The following is a 25528-nucleotide window of genomic DNA, read 5'->3' on the forward strand; positions in this document are numbered from 1 at the left end:
CAGAGATGAGATGCTGTGCCGTGGAGCTAGGAGCCTTTTTATTTTTTTTTCAGTATTTTGTGCTGTGGTTAAGACATAATATGGTAACGCCATGTGAGCAGGCAGTTTTGTGGTCCCGCTCACATTCTCCCTTGTGCTCCCACCACTTCCACTTCTTGACACCAACACGGGGAGCGTTCCCACAGGTGTGCAAGGGGAGCGTTTGAAGATGTTCTTTGTGGCCCTGTTTGTAATGGTGAAGCGGAGGTGAGTAGAGACAGGGAAGAGATGGAAAGAGACTATCGGGGGGGATGGTTTATGGTGGAGAACGGTGCCCAGATCACCTCAGCTGTCAGTGGCGGCCACAGAGCTCTGGGCTGCCCACCTCTGGGCCGGCCCTGACAGAAGCGTTTGCTCCAGTACAGAACTGTGAGACTGTGCTGTTAGATTGTGCTGAATTTTTGTCCAAAAAGAAAAAAAGGGGGGGGGACTTTTACCAAAAAATAAGCATAAGGATTCCAGAACCTAGCGAATCCTGGGACTTTCTGGAAAGCCAACCCAGTAGCTTGTAGGCCAGACACAGGTTACGGAATAGACTACTCCAGGTTCTGGTCCAATTCCATCATTACAACGGCAGCACTAAATCCCTGAGTCAGTCCGGAGCTCAGCATCAGCCAACCGACAGGTCAAACGGGCTTGCGCCAGGTGATATCACCAGCCAGCTCTCCTGCTCGTCGTGAGAGCCCTGCAGACTCGGCCGGACTGTCCCCCTGGTATAAAGAGGAGGAAGCCAAGGCAGGCAACTGCGCACGACAGAGGGTCACAGTCTCACTCCACCCGAGCAGGGGAATGCCTGATTCCCAAGAAGGCCCTTGAAGGACGCAGAGCAGGCTGAGGTCCCAGGAGAAGTTATGGGATCCACCTGAACGTGGGTGTGGGGTTGGTGGGTCTACCCAGCAGCCAATCGTGGACTTAACTGCTGTTTAATAGCTTGGATTGGTTTTGTTTGTTTGGGCTTTTTATAGCATCAGCCTCAGACCTAGCCGGGCCAGAGCCCACCCCCCATTTCGTACGTATTATTGTCTGGTGGTGTCCTCTCTTTGGTTCCCATTTTCTTCTGATCGAGTGTCAGCTTCCTAAAGGTAGTGGCAGGGATTGCATGTTGGTGTTCACTGCTGTGTTCTACTGTGTCCGGCACATAGTAGGTGCTCAATAAATATGTGCTGGCTCACTGACCACATGAGTGTCAGTCCATAGCACAGGGTGAGGGCTTTAGAAGCCTTATACCTGAGTTCACACTCGAAGCCGGGCTTTTCCCAGCACAGCGACTTTGGGCAAGTCACGTTGCCTCCCTGGTCCTCCCTTTCCTCCTCCATGTCATGGAGATAAAGCACCCATCTTGTGCAAATAGCCATAGCAAATATGAATATCCCTGGCACGGTGTAGGCCCTTGAAAATATAAATCAAACATGTTCATACGAATCAGGGTTTTTCTTTAATCACCCAGATCTTAAGATTTAAGAAAAAAAAAAAAAAAAGCTTTTCTGATCTGCACAAAAGTCTGCTTTCCTTCCTTCCCACCCCTCACCCCCGTTCTTCCTTCTGAAGTGTTGACTGACTATGTTCAGGGCTAGGAACTATGCTAACACAAACAGGGATTCGGTTTGGTTCCTGCCTTCAAAGGACTCTCAGTCTACGATGTAGTATATTTCCGGAACATTCCACCATAACCTAGAATAATACTAACAGGTGTGCTCACCCGGGTCCCCCTCAGCCAGCAGCGGGCTGCAGGTGGTACGTGATGCTTGTTTAGTCCCTCTGTGGCCTTGGGAGATGGTACTGTGTATTGCGTGCGTCATTTCACCAAGAAGGAGGCAAGACGCTGGGAGTTCAGGCAGCACCCCTGAGACCGTAGCGCTTCAAGCAGCAGAGGCAGGATTTAAACCCAGCGAGCACTGTCTCTGAACCCAGTGCTGGTTCTCCGCGAAGGCTGTCGGAGCCACAAAAGGATGCAAAGAGCTGTGGAAATCCCCGGCAAGTGGTGAGAGCTTTAGGGGCAGAGGCTGTGCCCCCTGTCAAGACGTTCTCCTCTACACACGTTACTTGGTACCGGGGAGGTGCCCATCACAGCCCTCTCTGCATGTTATCGAGTGAATGAATACATGGGTCTGGCAAGGAGGAAGAACTGATGAAGAGGCCATCCTCAGACGGGTCTGGGTGGGAATTAAACACAGTGTCAGGGGAGGGAAATCTGAGCTGAGCCTTGGAGGGCGAGGCACAGCAGAGAAGGTCACCTCCCATGGTAGGAATACCACGGAACGTGGTGGGGGGCATGTGGCAAGATCAGTGGTCCTGTTGGCTGGAGAGAAGTGTATGTGCAGACGAGCGGGTCGAGAGAAGCCTGGAGAAGTAGTCAGGGGTCTGACGTGGGGGCCTGAGATGCCAAGGGAGGGAATTAGGACTTCTCCACAGAGGCGGAGGGGAGCCACGGGTGGGTTTAGATTACCATCTGGCCTCTGATCACTCAGCAAATCTGTTTTCATAGACTTTTCAGTCTCAGATGGCTCTGACAATGTCAGTAATAAGTTACTATGTTCAGCAAAGTTTTAAAAAATCCTACTGTCTCGTCTTCTGGCAAAACAGAAGAGAAAGTTTCTCCTATAGATGTGTCTGCAAGGACGTGGGCAGTGGACACTCCGAACCGAAAGCTCATATGTACATAGAAGAGAACAGGCTGAAAAGGAGAACAGCAGGGACAATTATGCTCGTGCTGGAACGTTTGCTCTTCATTATAAGGTGCTGATACCAAGCTTCCTCCCGCACCCCAGGATGCCGCCGGCTGAACCCTCGTGAGGTCTTTTTCAAACTGTATACCGCAGATAATGACTCCTGTTGGCTACTAGACGGAGTTCATTATCTCCGCATAATAGGATGGGCTCGATTCAAATATGATCAAGTTATTAAATAGAAGATCAGAAAATGGAAGAAGTGGGGAATTTTTTGGTGATCATTAAAAACATCCAGGTATAATGGAGTATTGTTCACCATGTCAGACTAATGATGTCCTCTACAAGTGAGGAGGAAAAGGGGAAATTTCATCAGATATGAAGAGAAATAATTAACTGCCTTTCTTTCTGCCATGCCTTGGTCAGCGAAGCGGACATTCCAATTAGCAACTTCAGTACACGCACGGACCCTCTGGATTTTGTAAGGAGGTTTGGGGAAAGGTATCATGACGCTCTTTCTGTGGAAACTCATCAAGCATCAAAGTTGCCCTGAATGCCACTTCCATCTATTCATTCATTGAGCTTATTAAGATGCTTCATAGGCATAGGCCACCCAGACACCTTGAGGCGAAGAAGCTATGGTAAGAGGAACAAAACGTGGTTATTTAGAAGGCTCTGGCCTTTGGCAGGTAACCACTTAATTAACTCAGCCTGTGTGAACGCTGACTTACACCCATGTGGATTCAAATGGTTTCTTGCTGCTATGGGTTCATTTAATGGGATGTATTTTAACCTTGGTCTACTATTTTAATGCTGATCCCTTGGCCATACTTAATGAGCAAACAAGCCACAGGAACATCAAGTAGAAACTGAGGCACAAGGAGCTTAAGTGAGGTGGCTAACGGGAAGGGGAGCCAGGAATTTGCCTGGGAGCCTGTGCTCTTTAATACCACATTATCCCCACCCCCATAACTCCCTTGAGGTTCTTAGTCACGAGGAATGGGGCCCCCAGCCATGTACTCAGTCCAGTCAGGCACCTGAGACCTTGCCTTGGTGGCTCCCATCAGCCTCACATCTGGCAACAGGAGAACCACACCGTAGATGTTGTCTCTGTCCCCACGGCCACTCCTGCAATTCATGCCCCATCACTTCTTGCCTGGACTCTTGCCGTAGCTCCTAACTGGTCTCATTTGTTCATTCATTCATTCAACGGATACTACGTAGTCGGCCACCATGTGCCAGGCCTCACTAGGCAGCCTTGGCCTCCTACCATACACGTGCCGCAACGACCTTTCCAAAGAGTGAATCTGATCAGGCCGCAACCATGCTTAAGAAAATGTAACTGCCCCCCCGTCCTTTTAAAGGATCACATGCCTTTCTTAAGATGAATTCTGAGTGGCTTGAAATGCACGCATGTTGGATGTACCCATGGATTTTTTTCTGGCCAAAATTAATTTTAGGAAATCATTAGCAAGAATAAGCAAAAAAAGGATACTTTTCCCCTCCCCACAGCTTGTCCTGCACAAAGTTGCAGCCACCCAAGTTGTGTGTGTGTGTGTGTGTGTGTGTGTGTGTGTGTGTATGTGTTGGATTGGAAAATGTTCCGCCATAGTCCAGAGAATTGAAATCAAAGCTTGGAAAGGAAATTGCTTAATAGGACTCTCAGTAGTCTGAGATGAAACCTATGAAACTTGGGTGTTTTTTGTTTTGATTGCTACATTCTCTTACAGTCAGTCCATTGCTGCCTAATAGAACATATTAAGCTTTAAATTACTATTAGTGACTGTTGTTAGTGGGGACACAGTGAAGACTTCTGCAGCATCCCAGAAACACTCTGCTCTTTCTGCCTCTGAGTCTGTATTTTTTCGGTTCTCTGAGTTCTGCTCCATCACCCCCTGAAAATAATACTTTTGTAGTAACTCTTGAACTCCAAGCGTTGCCACACTCCTATGCCAGGCTGTATTCTCTTGAGGGCACTAAAAGATTCTGCATTCCTCCTCCCCCCGTGGTGGTGTGTTTTTAGAGGCTCTTCCGCAAGCCCTTTCTCTGCTCACACCATTGTCTCCATCAACCAAAGCATACGTCTGTGAGTCTCTCATCCTCACTGATCTCCTCACCCAGAACCCCCGCCACCCACCAGAGCAAGGACACTGCGGTGGTTTAGAGTAAGACTCTCCCATTTACTGGCTGCATGACCATGGACACATGAGTTCTTCTCCCTGAGCCTCAGTCTTGTCATCTAAAACATGGGTGTGATACCTACTTTATATGGTTATGGTGACGATGGAAAGAGATCCCAGATACCCAGGGCCTGGCAGCAGATGCTAACCGTTGTCGTTGTCACAGAGTTCAAATCCCAGTTCATCCACGAGCCTTAATCGTCTCCTCCGTCTACACGGGAATCTCCCACCGTCGACTGTGCCTGTTGTACTTAACTCTTCCTATTTCCGTGCGTCATTCTCCCCAGACAGACCACAGAGTGAACTAGGGCCTAGGTTGTGTCTTATGTCAACGCAAGGGCCTGCAGGAGCCAGACAAGGAACAGGAAATAGATTAGGTGTCAGAAAAGGAGGGAGGAGTGGGACCTCTGGCCAACTTGAGGGCACACATACCTCTGGCCAATTATTGTCATACGGGAATATGGGCTCAGCGTTGCCAGATCTCAGCCTTTTCAAAAGAAGTTAGATTCGCATGTGAGGTGTCCTGGATTTTAAAAGTTGGGCCAACACTGTTTTCAGGTCAAACAAAGCATGTCTGTGAGACCCCGGTTTGTGAAAGCTGTTGTATTCAGATGGCCCACACAAGTTTGTGCATAAGCTGGTTATTTGGACCTCTGATCTCACTTTTATAGAGGAACAATGTGGTGAATGGCATGCAGAGGTCCATGCTAAGCTAGAAGGCTGATTCCCATTCACAGCAGACCTGAAGCTTAGGACAGTCCTAAAAAATCTAATCTCTGTGTGACAGCATTTTCCCACAGGGAACCACATTTAGAGTTCTGATTTACGTTGTGAGGGACACGTGTACTAGAAGGTAAGCCCTTTCAGGACAGGGCCTTTGTTGTGTCCATTGCTATTTCCTTAATGTCTTAAACACTGCCTGGAACTCAATAAATATTTGTTGAATTAAAGCTTACCTGTGTTTTTATCCATCTGCCCATCAGTAATCTGCTCCCTGTATGCAAATAAGGAGTGTCTTGCTCACCCTGGCATCCCCAGCACTTCGCAGGTAGTAGGAGATCAATACGTATTTGTTGAATGGATCCATGACTGCAACGATCTAGCGATCAAGCACTTATGGAGCACCTGCTATGTGCCAAGGACTGTGCTGGGCTCCAGGGACACAGGAGTGACTCAGACACCGTGCCAGTCCCAAGGAATTAGGTCACACAGAAAGGATTGCATAAACTGTTTCCTGGAACGCTTCTAAAAATGGTCAGGAGTTACTCAGCGTTCCCCTTCCCAGAAGAGGGGGAGTGGGTGAGATGGTGAGACCCTTCAGCACCAGGCTTCTTCATTCATCTGAGCATGCCTGGGGTTGAAATCATCAGTAGGGTCTGGATATGAAATGATTGAATTGATTTTCTTTCAACCGCATGTCGGAATGAGCCAAACGAGCGCTGCCCTTTCAAGCAGGCACCTCGGGAGGCCATGTCCTCGTTCCACTTCACAGTTAGGACAGTGCTGGACCATGTCTTTGGCAAGTGCCCCCAGAGAAGTTAGAAGCCACTGGAGGATGTTTATTCTACTGCTTTAGAATCATGCCTTATTTTGCCCCTTCCCCCCAAAAAACGTTTGGGATGAAAGGGTTATTCCAGCCACTTTATCCCTCAAAGTTGGTTCCAAGTAACTTTGGGTTGTTTCCTAAAATCCAATTTGTGATCAAAACAGGAATATTTTCTGTTGCTGAGTTATCTGAGCAGCGTGTGCCCCGGGCTCTAAAAGCAACAGGCCCAAAGAGAAGTCCCCAGATTGTCATGCGTCCCAGCAGTTCTGTTGGAAGGAGTGTTAGATTTTCCAACGTGTCTATGACAGAGGGGGCAGGATTCTTTCTGATGCCTACACTCTGGTGTTTGGGTTAAAGAGGGGGGAAATGATAAACTATATCTTGTTTACTTTTATGTGCCCGAGATCTAGCACAGATTCTGGACATCTAGGTACCCAAAAAAATTTTATGGAGAGGAGGAGTGTGGGATGATGAGGTCCAACATCCAAGTGCTTATCACGTTTCTCACGTGCTGGCACAGGTCGCCTGTGACATCTGATCGTCACGACAGCTTAGAAGGCGATCACAGCCAGCACCTCCAAAAGGAAACTGAGGTCTAAGGTTAAATCACTGTTCAAGGTCATTACACCAGCAGGTGACAACGCTGGAGTCTGAACCCCCATGCAAAGCCCCCACCCTGGGCCCCTAACCTGTACTCAATTGAGAAGGCGATAAGCATGGAATCATAATTCCAGCACAGGAGAGGTGATCCTGAAGAGACCAACGGGTTCGGCCCCCGCTGCAGTCATAAAACCTTCCTTGAGTTGGTGGGGTCCTGGCTGTCCAGCTGTCCGGCTTCCCCGTGGGCCTGTGTTTCCCCAGGCCATCCCATGGCGCTGCTCTTGTGAGCAAAAACGCTCCGACACCGTGACACCTGCCAGAAATGGCTGCACAAGCGAGTGTGCGGGTCGAAGCGAGGCTGAATGGGGCGCCTACAGGCTCTTGTATCATTTTTTTTTTTTTTTGAGTTTGGGGGAAACTGATCCACCCAGAGTGTGCCCAGACCAATGACAGCACGGAGGAGAGGGGCTGGGAATTTGAGCCGCAAGTGCCCCAAGGTCATACCCACAAGGACCACGAGTCCGGTCCTGCTACCCCACCAACTCCATGCCTGACCTCAGGCAGGTTGCTTTGACCTCCTGGGCCTTGGTTTCCCCATCTGGAGGAAGAGTTCTCTCCAAGTCTCTGGAGGAGGACTAGAAGGCACGTGCCCTTCTTGCTTGAGGCTCACTCATTGGGCATGTATTCCTCAGGCTGGAGGAAAACTACGAAATTGCCGAGGGGGTCTGCATCCCGCGCAGCGCCCTCTATATGCATTACCTGGACTTCTGCGAGAAGAACGACACCCAGCCCGTCAACGCGGCCAGCTTCGGAAAGGTGAGTCCGGCCTCCCCAGGCTTATTCCTTTTCCTCCCCTCTTCTAAGACACTTACGCATGGTTCCTAATCATCTTTAACGTCTTCATTGCTTTTGTTTTTAAGTTACCAAAGTAAGCACTTTGGTAACTTTACTGTAAGAAGTGCAAACACTTATTAACAAAATAATACCAAGCCGAATCCCAAAACGAAGTAATACCAAAGTATTAAAAATTCCAAACGATACAGACAGGTCATAAAGTAAAAAGCAAACACCTAACGTGAGTTTCCTCAATCCTTAATTTGCAGAAAGTGGCTTCTTTCCTCTAAGAGGCAAATACGAAACTCCCACGTGTGTTACGTGTGTGTCAGGGAGTCTGGGGCGGGCAGACTGCTTGGCTTTGTAGTGTGAAAGCCTTGGAGAAACTGGAAAATGGCCTTAAATCATTAGCTTGGAGGTCTGAAAATCCTCTGTGGGGCGTGGTACTGTATTTGTGATAATACTGCAGGCCTGGCTGCTGTCTGTCCATCTCATGATAAAAATATATTCCACACTTTGGGCTATGTCCACAAAAACTTGTTGTCTCTCATCATTCATATTTAACAGGCCAAGGAACGCTGTTGGGGCACTCTTCTAAGACCGATCATTTGTCTCTTTGATAGATAAAAATATAGATTTGGGGGTGCCAGGGTGGCTCAGTTAGTTAAGCATCCAACTCTTGATTTTGGCTCAGGTCATGAGCTCAGGGTTGTGAGATCGAGCCCTGAACTGGGCTCCACACTCAGTGCAGAGTCTGCTCAAGATTCTCTGTCTCCCTCTCCCTGTGCCACTCCCCAAATAAATCTTAAAATACAGATAGATAGATAGATAGATAGATGATAGATAGATAGATAGATAGATATGTAGATAGATAGATTTTTATACCTCTAAAATACCCAATTTAATTTGAGTCAGTACATCCAAACTCTTCTTCCTTTTATTAGCTTCTTTTCCCCACGTATAAATTTTGCTGCGTCTCCTCACACAAAAGCAGGTGTGTTTTGCACCAAATTCCTTGCCAGTTTTCTGAGTGCGGGCATAACAAGGACTGAAGTGGCAGAAAGAGGTCAGTGTATACGTTTCACGAATTCCCTTTTCAGATCCCCAACCCAACAGATCAATCATCAGCGGGAAAAAGAGGAAAGAGAGCAGTGTCAGGCCTGAGCCAGCCCCCCAGGAAAGTTCAAAGCCACATGGCTGAGAATTGGCTCCACTCAATAAATGCGAGGACGCTCCATTGTGACTTAGGGGAGGACAGATGTTTTTGTGATGCATTCATGCTATTTCTTATACGTGCAAATAATTGTTTTAAAAAGTCAGTGGGGAAACCGGCTTTGCCGTTTCATTCATTTTTCCAGTCCGTTGGTGTTGGCCAAGATGGGCTGCATGGCAGGCACTGCGTTCTGCAGAGACCCAGAAGGGAATCCAATGTGGGTCCCGCTTGTGGAGAGCCTCACAGTGAAGGGAGGGTGTTGGTGAGCCCCTCAGCGGGTAGTTCTCAGAAGGAAGAGCACACTGGGAATGCAGGGGAGACTGGAGCTTTGTCACATGTCTGGGGTCCGTGGACATTCACTCGCATCCACACTCTTTCACAGGGCCCCCAGTGGAGGGTCAAGGATGCTAACTGTCCTGAACTCATCACTTAACTCCTCTGAGTCCCCCTGACCTGGGACTCTTTCTTCTGCATACAAACCTCTCTCCACCTGTGCTGTTCAGGACAGTAGCGGCTAGCCACATATGGTGTTTAACAGAAGAAAAAATTCTGTTCTTCAGTCACATTAGCCATATTTCAGATGCTCCCTGGCCCCATGTAACTAGAAGCTATAATATAGGACAGTACAGATACAACGTTTTCATCATCGCGGAAGTATTATTGGACAGAAGCTGTTCTGAACCATTGTGAGCCAGCAGTGAAACTCGGGGTCCTCCTTGCTTTGCACCAGACAGCCCGCAGAAAGCATCTGTGATCCCAGTAGACTGAAGTTTGCAGGAGAGAGTTACATCCCAAACAGTGTCCAATGGAATGGATATCCCCATCTCAAGCCTCCCCACCACACTGGAGGCTCCCGGGGCCTCCCCCCTGCCTGTTCCCCACAGCTGGTCTCAGCCCTCTCTGCTCAGCGGCCTCCTCTCTCCCCCTCCACCACCTCCCACAGCTCACCACCCCCTCTTCCTCCTTGGGGCAACCTCCACCAAATGGCCTCTGTTCTCTGATCCTTGTTCCTGCTGACATCTATGCCCACGGGTCTTATTTACACCAAATGGCTTTTCAAAATCTTTTTCCAAATAATAACTTTTTCTCTCTAAGAATTACAATGTCAGCTGCTTCCAAAATAGTCACTAGAAAAAGACATCCAAACCCCATCTTATCTTCGGTCCAAAAGCAAGGACATATTCCGATGGTATTAAAAGCACAAATGCAAGAGCTCTTTGCAGGTACCTTGCCATCGATTTCAAATGCACTGGGAACGGGGGCTGGCCTTCCAGCCACAGAGGACAGAAGGAGCCTGCTGAGGGTTTCCTCACTGAGCTCGTTGAACTGAAATCCCAGCCACGCTTGTCCTTCCTGAGGGCTCCCAGCTGCAGCTGCCATCCCCCCCTGAGAGAAAGGGACCGGTTGTTCTGTGAAGCCTGGGGTGTAATCGTGGGCAGCCTTCCTTTGAGCAGATCCATCCAAACTTTCGATTCATCTATGAACTTTTAACTCTGAGCAGGCAAGGTTCAATACTTTGGCTTCATGTTTAGAGAAAAACAGCACTGGTGTCAGCTTCCTCCCCCTACCCCACCTCCCCAGCTTGCAAGTGGGCTGGGGTGAAATGGGCATCAGGCCGCAAGGCTCTCCTCCCATGTCGCCTGGCTGGGATACTGTCCTTGATAGAGGGAGGGGAGGGCAGCAATTGTTTTGCTGCAAGTAAGGTCTGAAAGAGATCCTCTTTCCAGCACTGCGGCCAAGCTCCATGAGCACTGGCTTCCAGTAATACCGTCTTGACTTTGGGTCCCAGAATTAATTTAGGGATCGCAGACAATGCTGAAGCTTCGAGCCGAACTGGTCTTGCGCCTGCTTTTCTGCTGGCCAGGGTAATGAAAGGTCACCCAGCTCGGAGTCCCTGAACTCTTCTGAGCTCCCATTTCCTCACCTCTAGACGGGAATAATCCCTCCCCAAATTACTCTAGGGATAAAATGAGACAGTGCTTAGGAGAACATTTTTAAAATTATAAAGTGTTCTACCGGTGGAAGAAGGCACCATTATCTAAAACTGGCCTCACTCCATCCTGTCTCCTCTGTTTCCTACCATGCTTTATTTTTCTTTATAGCACTTATCACTGTCCCAACTGTTATCTATACGATATAACTAATACATTACATGTTATATGGATAGTTATCTATATGTCATTGCCTATTATTCTACCACTATGTGTTACAGCTAATATATATTATATAGAACTATCATGTATATATATGAATATATATGAATGTATGGATGTCTATGTTAGTTGCTTGTGTTTTATTTGCCTCCTTCTCTACAATGGGAGCTCCATGAGGATTTGTTCACTATGCGTCCCCAGCTCTCAGAATAGCACCTGGCACATAACAAAGCCTCAGATATTTATTGAAGATTGAATGACTTATGTTATGGCTATTTGCCAAGGACACCAGAATCATTTGACATGTGTGAATTTGACCTGTATGAGGCCCGTATGAAACAGGCATTGTATCCATTTTCCGGTAGCCCGTTTGCAGAGCAGGGAGGAGCTTGCTCAGGTAGCGTGGAAACTGATCGTCTTTTCCTGAACTTTGAAGGGCCACCTTCAGGGTCCTCTGTTTAGCCTCCCAGCTCTGTCCTCTGATGACATCACAGCGAAGCCCCACAGCCTCCGACGGTGTTCAGCCATCATTTCGGTCTTGGTTGGATAATTAATCATTCTCAGCCACGAAAAAGTCCCATTCAGTCTGGTTTAAAACGTCCATCTGTGGGCTTCTGGGTGGCTCAGTTGGCTAAGTGTCTGCCTCCAGCTCAGGTCATGATCTCAGTGTCCTGGGATCGAGCCCTGCATCGGGCTCCTTGCTCAGTTGGGAGCCTGCTTCTCCCTCTGCCTGCTGCTCCCCCTGTTTGTGTGTGCTCTCTTTCTCTCTTTCTCTCTCTGTGTCAAATGGGTAGATAACATCTTTAAGAGAGACAAAAAACAAACAAAACAAACACTTTCGTCTGACACGAAATCGGAGCCTCTCCCTTCCTGAGGCTCAGGATTTGCTCTGTGGAAGAGGGCCACGGTGGGCTCTCCCCCTGTCCTCTGACTTTTTCAGGGCTGGGGCAGAGGGACGCTGGAGAAGGGTGGGAGGAAGAAAGTCAGCGGGAGTCATTTTGACCAGCTGGTGCTCTGTGAGGGCTCCTCTTGCTAGTGACCTCTGCTGGGCTCGCCATCCATCTGCTGGGGGAAGAGTCCAGTCATGGGTTTGGGGGAGCCCCATGGAGCTCCATCCACACTGGCTAAAGGGATGGGCTCTCCAGCTGACCTTCCCTTCCACTGCATACCTAGTATTACTCCCTGATTCTCAGAGTTGCCCAAAGGAGTTCCCACAAAGGTAGCTAGTGTGTGGAACAGACTGGACTCAGCAGTGTACAAACAGAAAGAAACTTTGCTTTGTTCTACCATGTTATGGCCAACCTCCTTCCCTGACCCATGGTTTCATGGCAGGTTTCATAGCTTTTTGGTTATTGATTACAAGAACAAGCCTCTCTTCAATAATTTAGACTCTTTCAGACGTTAAAGTCCAGTCTAGTACTCCAATCAAAACCTGCAGCCTCCAATCCGCTTGAAAGGATCTCCCTGACCCCCAGCTCAGCCTTGACCACATGTGTCCTGGAGACCTGCATGAGGGAAGGGGAGAACATGGTCCGACCTTCCACTTTTCCCTGAACTTTTCCTCCTACTGCTGGTGTCTGCAGGCTTGTCCGTTTGAGGAAAAATACTTCCAAAATGGCAACCCTAGTTTTCCAGCAAAAGCAGTAAAATAAATTTTATAATGAAACTGTAAATTGAAACACACACAAGATCATAGGGATCAGCTGGCCTACACATGACATCATATCGAGCTAAATTGCCCAAGCTTATTAATAGATAATCCTTGGGCATCTGGGTGGCTCAGTTGGATAAGCATCCAACTCTTGGTTTTGGCTCAGGTCATGATCTCATGAGTCATGAGACAGGGCCCCACGTCAGGCTCCATGCTCAGTGGGGAGTGTGCTCGAAGATTCTCTCCCTCTGCCCCTCCCCCTACTTGTGCGCACTCTCTCTCTCTCAAATAAATAAATCTTTAAAAAGGTAGATAACTCTTTTTTAACAGATGTTACAAGTATTTAGCTATGTCTATGAATGCAGCATCCACAGACTTTTTATAAAATTAATAAAAATCGCAAACACATAGGATTTTCTATGATCTGGCACTCTTGTAGGCATTTTACATATATCAGCCTCCTCCAAACCACTCATGAGGTAGGAACTGTTATTACCCCCACTATAGAGATGTGTAAACTGAGCCCCAGAGAGGTAAGGCCACATAGTCAGTAAGTGGACGTGAACCAGGAATTCTGGTTATCTCATTTTCAGAGCATTTATTTTGGGGGTAGGGTGTGTGTGTGGAGGCGGGAGGTGGGTCTGTGTGGAGAACGAAGCAGTGGGCCTCTGGACTTTGGTGTAGTCATTAGCAGCCAGCTGGCAATCTCTCAGATAATGGAACTTGGGAGTGAAGTCTCAGCCTCTCCATCTGTCAGGGGCAAGTGTGCTAGTCATCGCAGTTAAGAAAGGTCCCCTCAAATCTTTCCCACCCAGGGGCTCCAGGCATTGTGAACTCTGCCACCAGGATTCCCCATACTGCTCCCCCCTCAGCCCTTGCGTTCACCCAGTTATTAGATAGTCATTGATCTCATCCTGTTGTGGCCCCAGCCCTGTGTGGGCAGGTGGGGAGTGGAGTGAGGAAGACGGTCTGTCCTGAAAGGGAGCGGGCTGCAGAAGGGACACATACCCACGGGAAACCACAGAACACGATGGCAGACGTGCCCCTGAGCTGGAATACCCATGAGCGGAGGGACACAGAGGGGAGACTGCTGCCTTCTCGGGGGTGGGGGATGGCCAGCAGCCCGAGAGCGAGGTCAATCTGGGAGCAGCCCCGGATACCCAGGGTCAACCTCTTCCCACCGCTTCCCTGTGAGATCCACGGAAGCTGAAGAGGGCGTTTCACTGTCACCAAATACTTCTTTCTCCTGAGGCTCCACTGGTCTTTTGGAAACTCTTAGCAAAAACTCTACCTGCACAAAGATGGAGCATCTCGGTGCTTAGCAAGAAGCTAAGCTTTTTTGGAAACAAAAACGGGCCTCAGATCTCTGAGGCAGAGCACGTCTCTGACATACAAACGGATTGCTTTGCAAGCATCTGTAACAGGCGTTGCTGAGCCGTTGAAAGGCAAAAACACGTCTCCTTCAACAGACCTTTGTTGAGGTTCCACCGTGTGCTGTAGGCCAGGCGTTTCCAACAATGCCAGGTGTGGAGTCCTGAACTTGAGGCCTATCGCCCTGACTCTCTACATCTCAGTCCCTCCATCCGTCACGTGGGGAAGTTAGTCTACAAACATACGAGGATCTCTACCACATGAGCGGGAAAGACGTTGCAGCTAGGAACCGTAATGGCGGCATCTCGTGTTCTCCTCACACGGCCCTGTGAGCTAGATGCTGGTTTTGTTCCTTTTGAGAGATGACACGGCTGACTCCAGGGCCACTGGAACCTTCTCCGTGAAGTAAATCGTGGGTGGAAATCAGAAGGTAGATCGGTTAGGAATTGTATTGGGACTGTGGGTAAAAAAAAATGCCCCTCTCCATCCCCAGTGACATAAATAAATGAGTGATTTTGCCTTTCTTCACACAGAGTAAGTATAAAAGATGATAACCCAGTGCTGGCATGACAGCTGTAGAAGCACGTCAGGGACCTGGGTTCCTTCTCTTTCTGTGCTCAGCCATTTGTGTGGCAGATGGCTTCCAACTTTGCAGCACCTCGTGGTGCGAAGTGGCTGCTGGACAACAAAGGCTATATTCCAGGCAACAAGTGGGGAAAAGCGGGTAAGAAGAGAAAGGTCAAAACTCCAGCCAAAGCAGCTGTCTTCAGGAGCTTTTCCAGAGCCCTGCCCAGTGATGTCCCCTGCATCTCACCTGCTGCCCTTGGTTGTCAGGGAAAAAGGAGAATGTAGACCACTGCCTCCTGGAATAAAAAAATTAGAGTTTGATTAATAAGGAAAAGGGGGTAAACAGTGCACATTTCATCCACATAAGGGCACTTTAAAAATCCATTGTATTCCTTTTTTTAAAAAAATTGAGATATAATCGACATACAACGTATTAGTTTAAGGTGTACAACATAACGAATTGGTGTATATGTAAATCGTGAAATGATCACCGAATAAGCTTAGTTAACACCTATCACTACCCATGGTTAATGATTTTTTTCATTGTGATGAGAACTTTTTTTTTGGTGATGAGAACTTTTAAGATCCACTCTCTTAGCAGCTTTCAAATGTAGAGCAAGTATGGAATAGAGTCACCATGCTAAACACGGCGTTGCCGGGACTTACTCATCTCCCAACTGGAAGATTGGACCTTTTGACCTCTTTCCCCACTTGGCCCCCATGTATCCTTCCATGTGTCACAACTAAGAAATGGAGCCCAGGATCCTGAAAGCATGTCCTGAACGCTCTCAAATTAGGAGCCCAGGGGTGGTACAATGTGATCACTTAAGGCTGTGGCAGGGCCACGTGATTTATGATCAGCATCGTTGGACATGTCAGCAAGAGGCAGATTCGTGCACAGGCACTAGACAGCTGCGGCGCAGTGTAATTTGAATCTGTGGAGAGGCCAGTTAGCCTCAAAACTGCAGGTCCCCTGAAGACTTGTTGATGTCCTCGAATCCTCAGTTCCTTGAGGCTGTAACAGTGCAACGAGAACAGAGCAGGGTAATTCATTAATACGTATGGGTTACTAAGACCTCAACTTAAAGGAGTTTAGTCTATTCAAGGGACTTAGAGATTGGTTGGTGAGACACCCCCCCCCACACACACACCTCTTTTCTAGCTGAGGAGATGAAGAGAGGGACCGAGTGGTTTTCCCAGGTCACACATGTGGTGGGGAGCAGTGGCTGCCACCGAGGGGCGGGGGCACCAGGAAGCAGCAGGGAGGCTGGAGAAGGAGAAGCTGGCACGACAGATGTGTGAATTGAGTTTATTTATAGCCTGCCTTTTCCCCATGAGGACTTGAGGTAATTGGCAATTTGGGCTGCGGGTGGCTCTTCCTTGGGTATTTGGCTCCTTCCTCACGGCCGGCCATGTCTGAGCAACGCCAAACAGCGCCAAGCGTGTTCTGGGGACCCGTGCTTTGGGGCAGCTGCATGTGCTTGGAACAGACATGGAAGCAGATGTGCCTCTGGTTTTGCGTGCCTGCCCGCTTTCCTCGAGAGCCCTGACAGCCCGCCCTGGCCCGGACCCGCGTGCGCCCCTACAGGGGCACAGATGAAGATCGAGGTGCTCTTGAGGCATTAGGATCCTTCAGGAATGGTCTCTTTCCGGTTTTCAAAGGAAACAGTTCAGTACATCAATAGAGTTTCCTTCAACTTTAAATTCTCGTGGATGTTCTCCTTCACCTTAAGTGTCTGCTGTGGAGTGTCTGTGTCAGGTCTGATTTCACCCCAGATCCCAGAGTTTATTTCAGGTGTCCCTCGTGTCATGCCATCTAAGAGCTCAGAAGTCACATTGTGTGGGCTCGCATCCCATCTCCACCATTTACCCGCTGCATGAGCTCAGACGATCTCTGAATCGCTCTGGGCCTCTGTTCCCCATCCACAAAATGGGACAGTGACGGCAACCACGTGGAGAGTGGTTGACAGGATGACTGTCAGAGGGACTTCCTCGGCTCAGTGCCTGGTAAATACAACACTCGATGCACGCGAGCGATAATTACGATTTCGGTTCACCATGGCAACATCTCAGGACTTTAACACGTGTTTTTAATATATCACCTCTAGCATCGATGTTTCGACTCTTCCTTCTGAACAGTCTTGAGAACAATTGTTCTAAAAATTTCCTGCCTCTCACACATGCTGCCATTGCCGCCCTCCCCTGCTCTTGTTATCGCCTTCAGAGTTATTCCAGTTTTGACTTAACCTGTAGCTTATGTAACTCACCTCATTCTAACTAAATCCGTGTGTGACGACTGTCTTTTCTCACACTCACACACATGATACATCGCCTCAGGACGATACTGGGCTCACTGGGAATTTGGGACATCTGGGAATTGTCCTCCATGGGACTTCTCAAGGGGCAACAGAGTAGCTGTTACCCTCCTGACCCTGGGGGTTTTCACAGAATCCTGCCTTGATCCACACACATGATTTGAAATTCCATTTCTGCCTCATTGCACTAGAGACAAATTTCTTGTGAATGTTTGAAATTGCTCTTGGGGAATTTCCTATGGAACCTGCAGTATCCTACCCCTATTGACCACCTCTCCCCCCCTCCCCCGGTGCCGGGTGCCCAGTCAGTGTTACAAAAAACTGTTGAATGGCCAGAGTTGCACAGCATAGCGTAACCACTCTGGCAAACACCCATTTCGAAATGCAAGCATTGAGGTAGGCTGTTTAAAAATCCTTATTGATACCACCAGACTTAACTTTTTTTCTTCTCCGTTAAAGGGGTAAGATCTCTTGTCAACAAGGAAAGTGAGTCCATATCTCACTTTCAGATTTCAAGTTGTGATGATATTAATCCCTTTAACCAATCGGGTTCCCTAATCATTTCTTTCTTGTGTTTGCAAAATTGTGTGTGTGTTTTAAGAGAAGGCACAAGACTTTTGCAATACACAGTTACAAAACGACAACTTGTCATTGTACCGAATTTCTCATTTCTTGCAATTTGAGTTGTCCCTCTTCTTTTCCCACACCCAAATACCCTCTGGACTAAGACCCATGGCTAGGAACCGTAATGGTTCTTATTTTTAAACTGCTTTAAGCATACTTGACTCCTTTATACACGTGAGTTTGTCTCCTTCAAAGTGTGGGAGGATGTGCACTTATCCCATTACCTTGGAACTTCTTTTGCATCGGTTCTTGTTGGTGGCAAATCTTTGCCTACTGAGGGTGGATTGAATTTTTGGAAACAACCGAAGCCGTCCCTGATGACTGAGTTTGGAGATCAAGCGGGATCAAGATCATCGGGTTTGAGGTCAATATCAAACAAAGCCTGTCTGTAAGAATCACGAGAGGCAGTGGCTTTCCCGAGTGGCTCTAAAGGTGTCCCTTGAGGCAGCATCTAGAGAGGACGTCAGGGGTCTCACACTCAGTTGGTGGACCCCTTGCTGGCTCCCGTGGGTGCCGGCCAAAGCGAGGGACAGGAGGGACAGTGGAACTGGGATCCCGTTTCTCCCACTGGCTGGAGTCTGTGGGTCTGAGCAGCCTTGAATGGACGTAGATCCCAGTACCTCATCTGTGAAACGGGGATCTTCATGCTTTCCTCCAGGGTCATTTTTAGGATAAATTCAGCGTTGTGTGCAACATCCTCATCTAGTGCCTGGTCCTTGCTGATGTGCAGTGGGGTGGCTCCTCTTTCCTTTGCCCTGTCTTAAAGGAGGGCCGTGGTTTGAATATGCCATTTCAGAAATGTGTGCCTGAAACTCACGTTTCTTAAAAAACCGCACCCTCACCACGAGGTCAGCATAGCCCACGTGCGGAATTTCCTTCAGCCTGGAGCAGTGTGTTGTCGGCTGTGGAGAAGCGTGGATGAGACAGACGGATAACCTGGCCACCACCTCCGAGAAGAATCCCGGCAGCTCCCTGGACAGGAGCTCTGCAGAGCTGCTCCGCTTCCCGCCCGAGCCCCAGGGAGCCCCCAGCCCTGCCCAGCCGGGCTGCCTCGGCTGAAAGGGAGAAGGGTGGGATTCCCGAGTAATTAAAGGGAATTTGGAAGGCTGGGATGTTGCGGAATGTTAGATCAGTAGCTAGGACAGCATGTGGTGTTCTTTAGGCAGGCTTCATTGAATCCATACAAAAAGAGAAAGAGGGGCTGCCTGCCGTCTGCTCATTTATCAAACAGCGAAACTCAGCTTTCACAGCTCCACAGAAGTGTTTGACTGTTTGCTGAGTCTTGCTCCAGAAATTAAAAGCTGAACAGCCTTAGTGGGGCTGAACCGACTCTGCATTTTGAGACTCAAACCAAATTGCGCTGGGCTTTCAGATTCTGGGACCAGCTGATTATTTGGTGAAAAGCGAGGAGAATAATTTGTAATTTGCACCCCATAAGAAACACTTAAAAAAAAAGCAGCAAACCCCCTTCCCACAGGTTTTTGTTGAGCTGGAAGGAGGGGGTGCAGTCTGTTACAGCCCTTTCTTTGCTCAGAGTGGGAAAAGTCTTGACCTCCATTTGGGCAGAATGTGATGTGGTGCAGCGGCGCCCCACCCATCCCCCACCCCCAGCCGACCCTTCCTCTTAGTTCTCTGTCTGAAATTACCTTCCTCCCTTTTGGAGGAGGAGGAGAGGACTTGGCCTTCCAGTACTTCTGGATAAAAAGTATTTTCACAAAGAGAACTGAATATTCCGACACATATATTGTTGGGAGACCAGGATACACCACAAAAGCCTGAGAAAACGAGCTGAATGGGGATCCTCCAAAAACCCATCCTAGGGGAGCTCTGTCAGTGAAGAGAATGGGCTAGAAGACGTTGAGGGTAGTGGACACAGGGGGTGTTACCGCATGTGGCGCCCTGCCTGTCAGCGGGTCACTGTTCCCCTGTGCTGCCAGGAGAGCCCGTGGAGCTAGAGCCTTGCCGTAAGCCTGTGAGGTCAGCCGAGCAAGCGTTTTATCCCCGTTTCACAGACAAGAGCCGTGATGCTCAAATGGAAGGTCTCTGTTGGCTCTTGAGTTTAGCACATTTTTTTCAAAGTGATAATCACCTTCCACACTTCACAGAAAGGAACTTGATGAAATATTTTATGAACCTCGAAGTGTTTCTCCCCTTTAATCAAGCACCTCCACACCCAAGAAACTATTATGAGGGGGGGCCCCCAAAATGCTAGCAATAAAAATAAAAATCATGGTGCATAAGGTACTGCTTCTAGCATGATTTCTGTTAACACAACATTGGAAACAACTTCCGTGGCCAGCCAACAAGAGATACTTACTTCACTTACTCTTCCATGGATACAATCGATGAATTAACGTGCTGAGCCGTAATGCCTCCTGCCTGGACTACACTGTGGCCTTTTGATGGCCTCCCTGCTTTCACCCCTTGGCCCCTGTGGTCACTTCTCCACCCAGCAGCCAGAGCCATCCTTTGGAGAGGTAAGGCAGACTTGTTCCCCACCTCCCTGCGTGGAAGTTTTTCCCTGTGAAGTTGCCCCGTCTCATGAAGGGTAAAAGCGGAAGTGCTCACACAGGTGCACGCGGCCCCACGTGAACTGTGCTCCATCACCCCATCCTGGCCTCCCGACCTCATCTTCTGCTCTTCTGTTTCTCAGTGTCACAGCACAGAGAACGTGAAGCACACTGACTGTAGGTTTTATTGCCTCTTACAGGTAGAACAAATAGCAGAAATCTGTCCTTGTTTCCTGGGGGCTTTCTGGAACATCTCTAGACCAGAGCCTGTGGCCCTAGTACCTTAGCCTGGGGCCAGGACATTACATAGGATGCTGTTTGGATAAGTATTTAGAAAGATTCAGAACTTTGCCCATTCTCTGAAATCACGTATAATAAAGCTTGGGAACAACAACAGTAACAATAAAATGCTGTTTTTTAAATTATCTACATATAGTTTGCAGGGAATAGGCAATGGTTTTTTTAAAGAAAAGAAAAAGGGAAAGAGCCACCAGAACATTCTGGAAGATTTCTGGTGCTTCTTTCAAGGTCATCTTGAACTTCTTTTGTCAACTAGGAATATTTCCAATAAGAAAACCCTTTTTTTATTTATGGAAAAAGTTGACCTTGTACACAAATGTCATACAAAAAACTTTTTGTTCTAGTCACAATCCTACTACCCTAACAAATACCCATTTTTACTTTTCCTTGTCCCCTTTCCATTCCTATATTTGTAAAAACATAAATTATAAGCACAGCATCAACGTAGTGTGAGGTATGCTGTTTCATTTAACATTATGTCATACAGAAACTTTCTGTGCTGTGACATAGTTTTTGTTACTATCATTTTTTTAAAAGATTTATTTGCTTGAGCGGGGGAGGTTGGGGGAAGGGCAGAGGGAGAGGGAGAGACAGTCTCAAGCAGACTCCCCATTCAGCCTGGAGCCCGACCTGGGGCTCGATCTTACAACCCTGAGATCAGGGCCTGAGACAAAACCAAGAGTGGGACTGGGATGTGCAACCGACTGCATCATCCAGGTGCCCCACATCACCATCATTTTTAATGCCTGCATCATAGTCCGAGTGCATGTATGATCATTGATTTAGCCAGCTCCCTACCATTGGACACTTAGATACTGTTTCCACATTTTCTGTCTTCTTAGTAACCCTGCACATAGCTTTCTCTTACTTCAGATTAGTTCCTTGGAATTCATAGACCAAAAGCTATGAATATTTTGTGGTTCTCAATATGTATTGTGAAAATGCTCGGGGAAGGTTTGTACCCATGAACAGGGTCACCAGCAAGCTGGGAGAGCTTCAGTCTTGCCACACCTTGGACAGCACTTGGTATTATCGTTTTCCAAATGTCTGCTGATATCAGAGCATTAAAGGTGGTGCCTTACTGATGTGCCTGCTGCTGTATGGGGGAAATCTCCCCAGACCCAAATGCAGAAAAATCTCTACTTTTCCTAAGCAACTAGTGTGTGTGTTTATCTTGTGGGGACTGGGGCTCTTGGAACTTTATTGTATTGGACGGATAGGAAATTCTGAACCCAAATCGTAACGCCCGTTTAACCAAGTGAAGAACCCCTCCATCTTCTTGCTTTCTGTATTTTCCTTCGATCTCTATCCACATGTCTAAAACGGTTCAGTATTGCAGCTTTGCGAACAGCTGCTTCGTATCTTGGCAGTTTTGTGATGAGACCAGTTCTGTGATGAAATTCTGAGGGCGTCCTTGGCCAGAGGTGGTGAGGCCACCAAAACCGTGGTGCGCATCACAGGCAGAGTGCTTAAAAAGCCCTGTCACGGACCCTGCTCAGACCCCACCCTGAATCCTGCGTGTTCCTCAGGTCACAGCAGTTTGAGAGGGACATAGACAAAGTGAGAACCGTATCCTCAGCTGCCAGGAGTTAGGGTGAAAGAAACCAAGCTGTGTCTACCACAGAAGTAATGCCCTCCAAGATTTCAGAGAATGACTGCATTGTTTCCTGCAGTATCATCACTATCAGATAACATCTTAGAAGCCCTTTTTATTTCCTAAAGCAGTATCGTCATGTTCTCTTATTAGATTTTCTAACCATCTTTGTGAGCAATGCATGGTTTTTGTTTTGTTTTCTTTTGTTTTGTTTTACCCATTTTCAGATGAGGAAAACCTGTCCCATTATTCACACTGGGGACAGCTTGCTAATGTACAGAAATGGTCCATCTTCACGGCACCCATTCCAGATTCTCAATTTCTCTCTGATTCGTCCACTTCGTTCCATCCCACCGATGCTGACTTAGTTGAGGTCACCATCACCTATCCCTCAGATCTGGGGAGGAGTACGTAAACCTCCAAGTCCCCTGATGTCAGAGGAGGAAACTAAGCGCAGAGAAATTAAACAGCCCGTCCAAGTTCAGCTAACTAGCAGGGTCTCAGTAAGTGTCTGTTGAGGACTGAGCAGATCCATCCATGAGAGTGTATCAGTGTGGACGGAAGAGGATGTGAACAGGTCAGGAGAGACTCTGCCCCATGTCTGAGAAGGCACTCTGTTCATGCCCCGCCAGTGGGAAGTCGGCAGTTGGGTCTCATCTCACGAAGGGCAGCCTGCGGGCAGGCTCTCTCTGACCATGCATGCCTGCTTGGTGCTGTACGAGAAGAGGAGGGAGGCTGGAAGAGTTGGGTGAGATGAGAAAAGTCCCTCGAAGTAAAAGGGGATGAGTTATCAGGACAATCAGTGGTAATAACAGGTAATGTGTATTGAGCCCTTACTAAGTGCGAGGCATTGTTGCAAATTATCCACATATGTTTACTACTAGATTTTACAAGAGTTCTCTGAGGAAATTGAGTCATTTGAATGGTAACGCGCCTAAGGGTCCCCAGCTAACAAGTGGCCAAGCTTAGATCTATCTAATCCAGGTAGCCTAACTCCAAAGCCTTTCCCCAGAACCCCTGCCTCATCCTGCCTTTCCACAAACATCAAAGTTTCTTACAAATCCCTGTGACTATCCTAGGCAGCACTGAGATGAGTGAAGCATACCCCCAGGCAGGGGTTGGGCTTCTCCTCACAGATGCCAAGCCTGGGGCCAGGTCCCTGCTCGCAGGGAGCTTACATTCAAGTAGGGGGAGACAGAAAATAGACATGCAGGGAGCAAGTGCACAAGATAATTTCAGAGTGTGGAGTGAGAAGAAGACATAAAGTAGGGCCACGAGATGGTGAAGGATTGCTGGTGCTCCCCCCCGGCTGGTCGGAGAAGACCTCTGGGCAGGCACCCCCAAATGTTGTAAGCAAAGGAGCCAGTCCTGTGGGGATGTGGATGAGGTTGCATCCCGGGGTGGAGGGAACTGCCTTACAAAGGACCCCAGGGGGAGCGAGCCTGGTGTGTTTCAGGAATAGGGAAAATAATTTAAAAAGCCGGCGTGGCTGGAGTCTGGTGATTAAGGGTGAGTCACAGCAGAGGAAGACCAGGAGGTAAGAGCAAGGACAGGTGACAGAGGCCAAGGGTGGGTCTTCATTCCAGGTATAATGGGATCCATTGGAAGGCTTTAGGTGGCGGGACTGACACATTCTGCATCACTTCGTACTCCCCCCACATTGTGAGCAGCAGGGCAAAGTGCAGGGCAGCCAAGTGAGACTCCCTCAGAGTCCAGAACTTCACAATCACTCCCCTGCTTGCCTCTCCCCGCCCCCGGCCAGGTCCCAACACTGATATCTTCTCCAGGGTCCCAACCGACTCCCAATAAATTATTGCTGTCAAGGGCATATGTTTTCCCTTTTCTTTGGATGCTGTTTGTCAAACGCAGTGACTGTGCTCCCAACTTTTCCCGATGGGTAACTGATTCTTGTGTTGACTTACAGATCATAAGGCAGCAGTTTCCACAGTTAACCACCAGAAGACTCGGGACCCGAGGACAGTCAAAGTAAGCACCGGGAGGCCGTCTCATTCACAGAGCACACGTCTCTGAATCAGGCCTGCACTCCGGGTCTTTTATCCTGAGCTCCGTTCACAGGCCTGGTGGGAAGTCTGTGCCTGGCACGGAGGAGACATAGACAGCAGGGCCCCCTCTCCCATGGCCCCTGAGAGAGAGGCTGTGGGAAGGCCCCGGGCCATTGGGCCCCCCAGCTGCTTTAAGGAATCTGACTTTATGCCACCCTGCCTTTAGGTGTTCTTGTCAATTGTCTTGGGCATCACTTAAAAGAGCACCTGGTGGCTTCTTGGACAATCTCTAGGTTCCTTGGATTGTTTTGCTGAGCACATTTTCTGCTCTAATAGTATCCAGTCAACCAGAGAAGCAACCTGGACCAATCCCTGCGAGGGAGGTGGGGTGGAGAGGTCCAGCAAGACCCCCCCCGTACACAGCAGCCATCACTTCTGTCAACCAGCCTGCCCATGTTTGCTTTCACACTTTCGGTCTCATGTACAGTGCAAGGAGCAGATCACCTGCCCTCATGGGGCATACACTCTGGTGGGGAAGACAGATCAAAACAAGATACTCAGATTGTGACAAACAGGCTTGTCATAAAGAATAACAAAAGGAGAGCACCCTAGTTTGGAAAGGGTAGCCCAGGAAAGGCCTTTCTGGAAGAGTCCTGAAAAGTGAGAAGGATGTGTGGACCCCTTCTCCTACGTGGGAGTTGGTGGGGAGGGAATCTCTGTCTTCACTGCACAGGGTTCACTAAAATTTGATTTATAAGATTTACCTCAAAGGGTGTTTCAAAAATCACTGGATGTTAACAGGTGTTCGGTGGAAAAGCTCTATTGGCCACATATGTTTGGGAAGCGCAGAGTTCAACAGGTTCCTTTATCGCAGGACTTCTCAGAACCTTTATTATGTTGATGTACATGGTGACTCCACTAGAGGGTGCCTTATTATGTAGCATTTCTAACATTTTGACCATGCTGAGTAGCAGATCAGCACATATTGACTTACAAAATACTGACACTTAAAAAAAAAACCAAACCCTGAAACAACCATATAGGACTTGTAAGACTTGAAACTAAGGGTTGTACTTCAAAAGCAGCATGTCCCATAATGTCCCCTCACTCCGCCTGCTCCTGCCATCCCTGGGCAGCGTTCCCATCCTCCCAAGGTGGATTTAACTTTGGAGCCAAATTAGATAAGATAAAAAAAAAAAAAAACCTAGATGATCAAATTGGGAAAAGCCCTTTTTGGTAATGCTCTGAAAATAACAAAACTCATTTTTTGTGTGATGGCTCAGAAGCTCTGGGGTCAATTTCCAATGAGCTTTACAGAAAATTTGAGCAGGGGACATTTTGGAATAAATTTCTAATAATTTT

At 48.2% G+C, this 25528-nt stretch overlaps 1 protein-coding gene across 2 annotated transcripts in view; it reads left to right on the forward strand.

Annotated features, from left to right (window-relative positions):
• The window catches only part of RFX4 (regulatory factor X4), a 163985-nt gene that overhangs the window by 62086 nt on the left and 76371 nt on the right, over positions 1-25528 (forward strand). For both annotated transcript variants that reach the window (XM_034644081.1, XM_034644080.1), the window contains 2 exons: positions 7724-7847; positions 24088-24149. In XM_034644081.1, the coding sequence (XP_034499972.1) occupies positions 7724-7847; positions 24088-24149 (186 nt within the window). The remainder of the gene's footprint in view (positions 1-7723; positions 7848-24087; positions 24150-25528) is intronic.

Source organism: Ailuropoda melanoleuca, chromosome 15 (genome assembly GCF_002007445.2).
Source record: "Ailuropoda melanoleuca isolate Jingjing chromosome 15, ASM200744v2, whole genome shotgun sequence".
Classification (NCBI taxonomy): domain Eukaryota; kingdom Metazoa; phylum Chordata; class Mammalia; order Carnivora; family Ursidae; genus Ailuropoda; species Ailuropoda melanoleuca.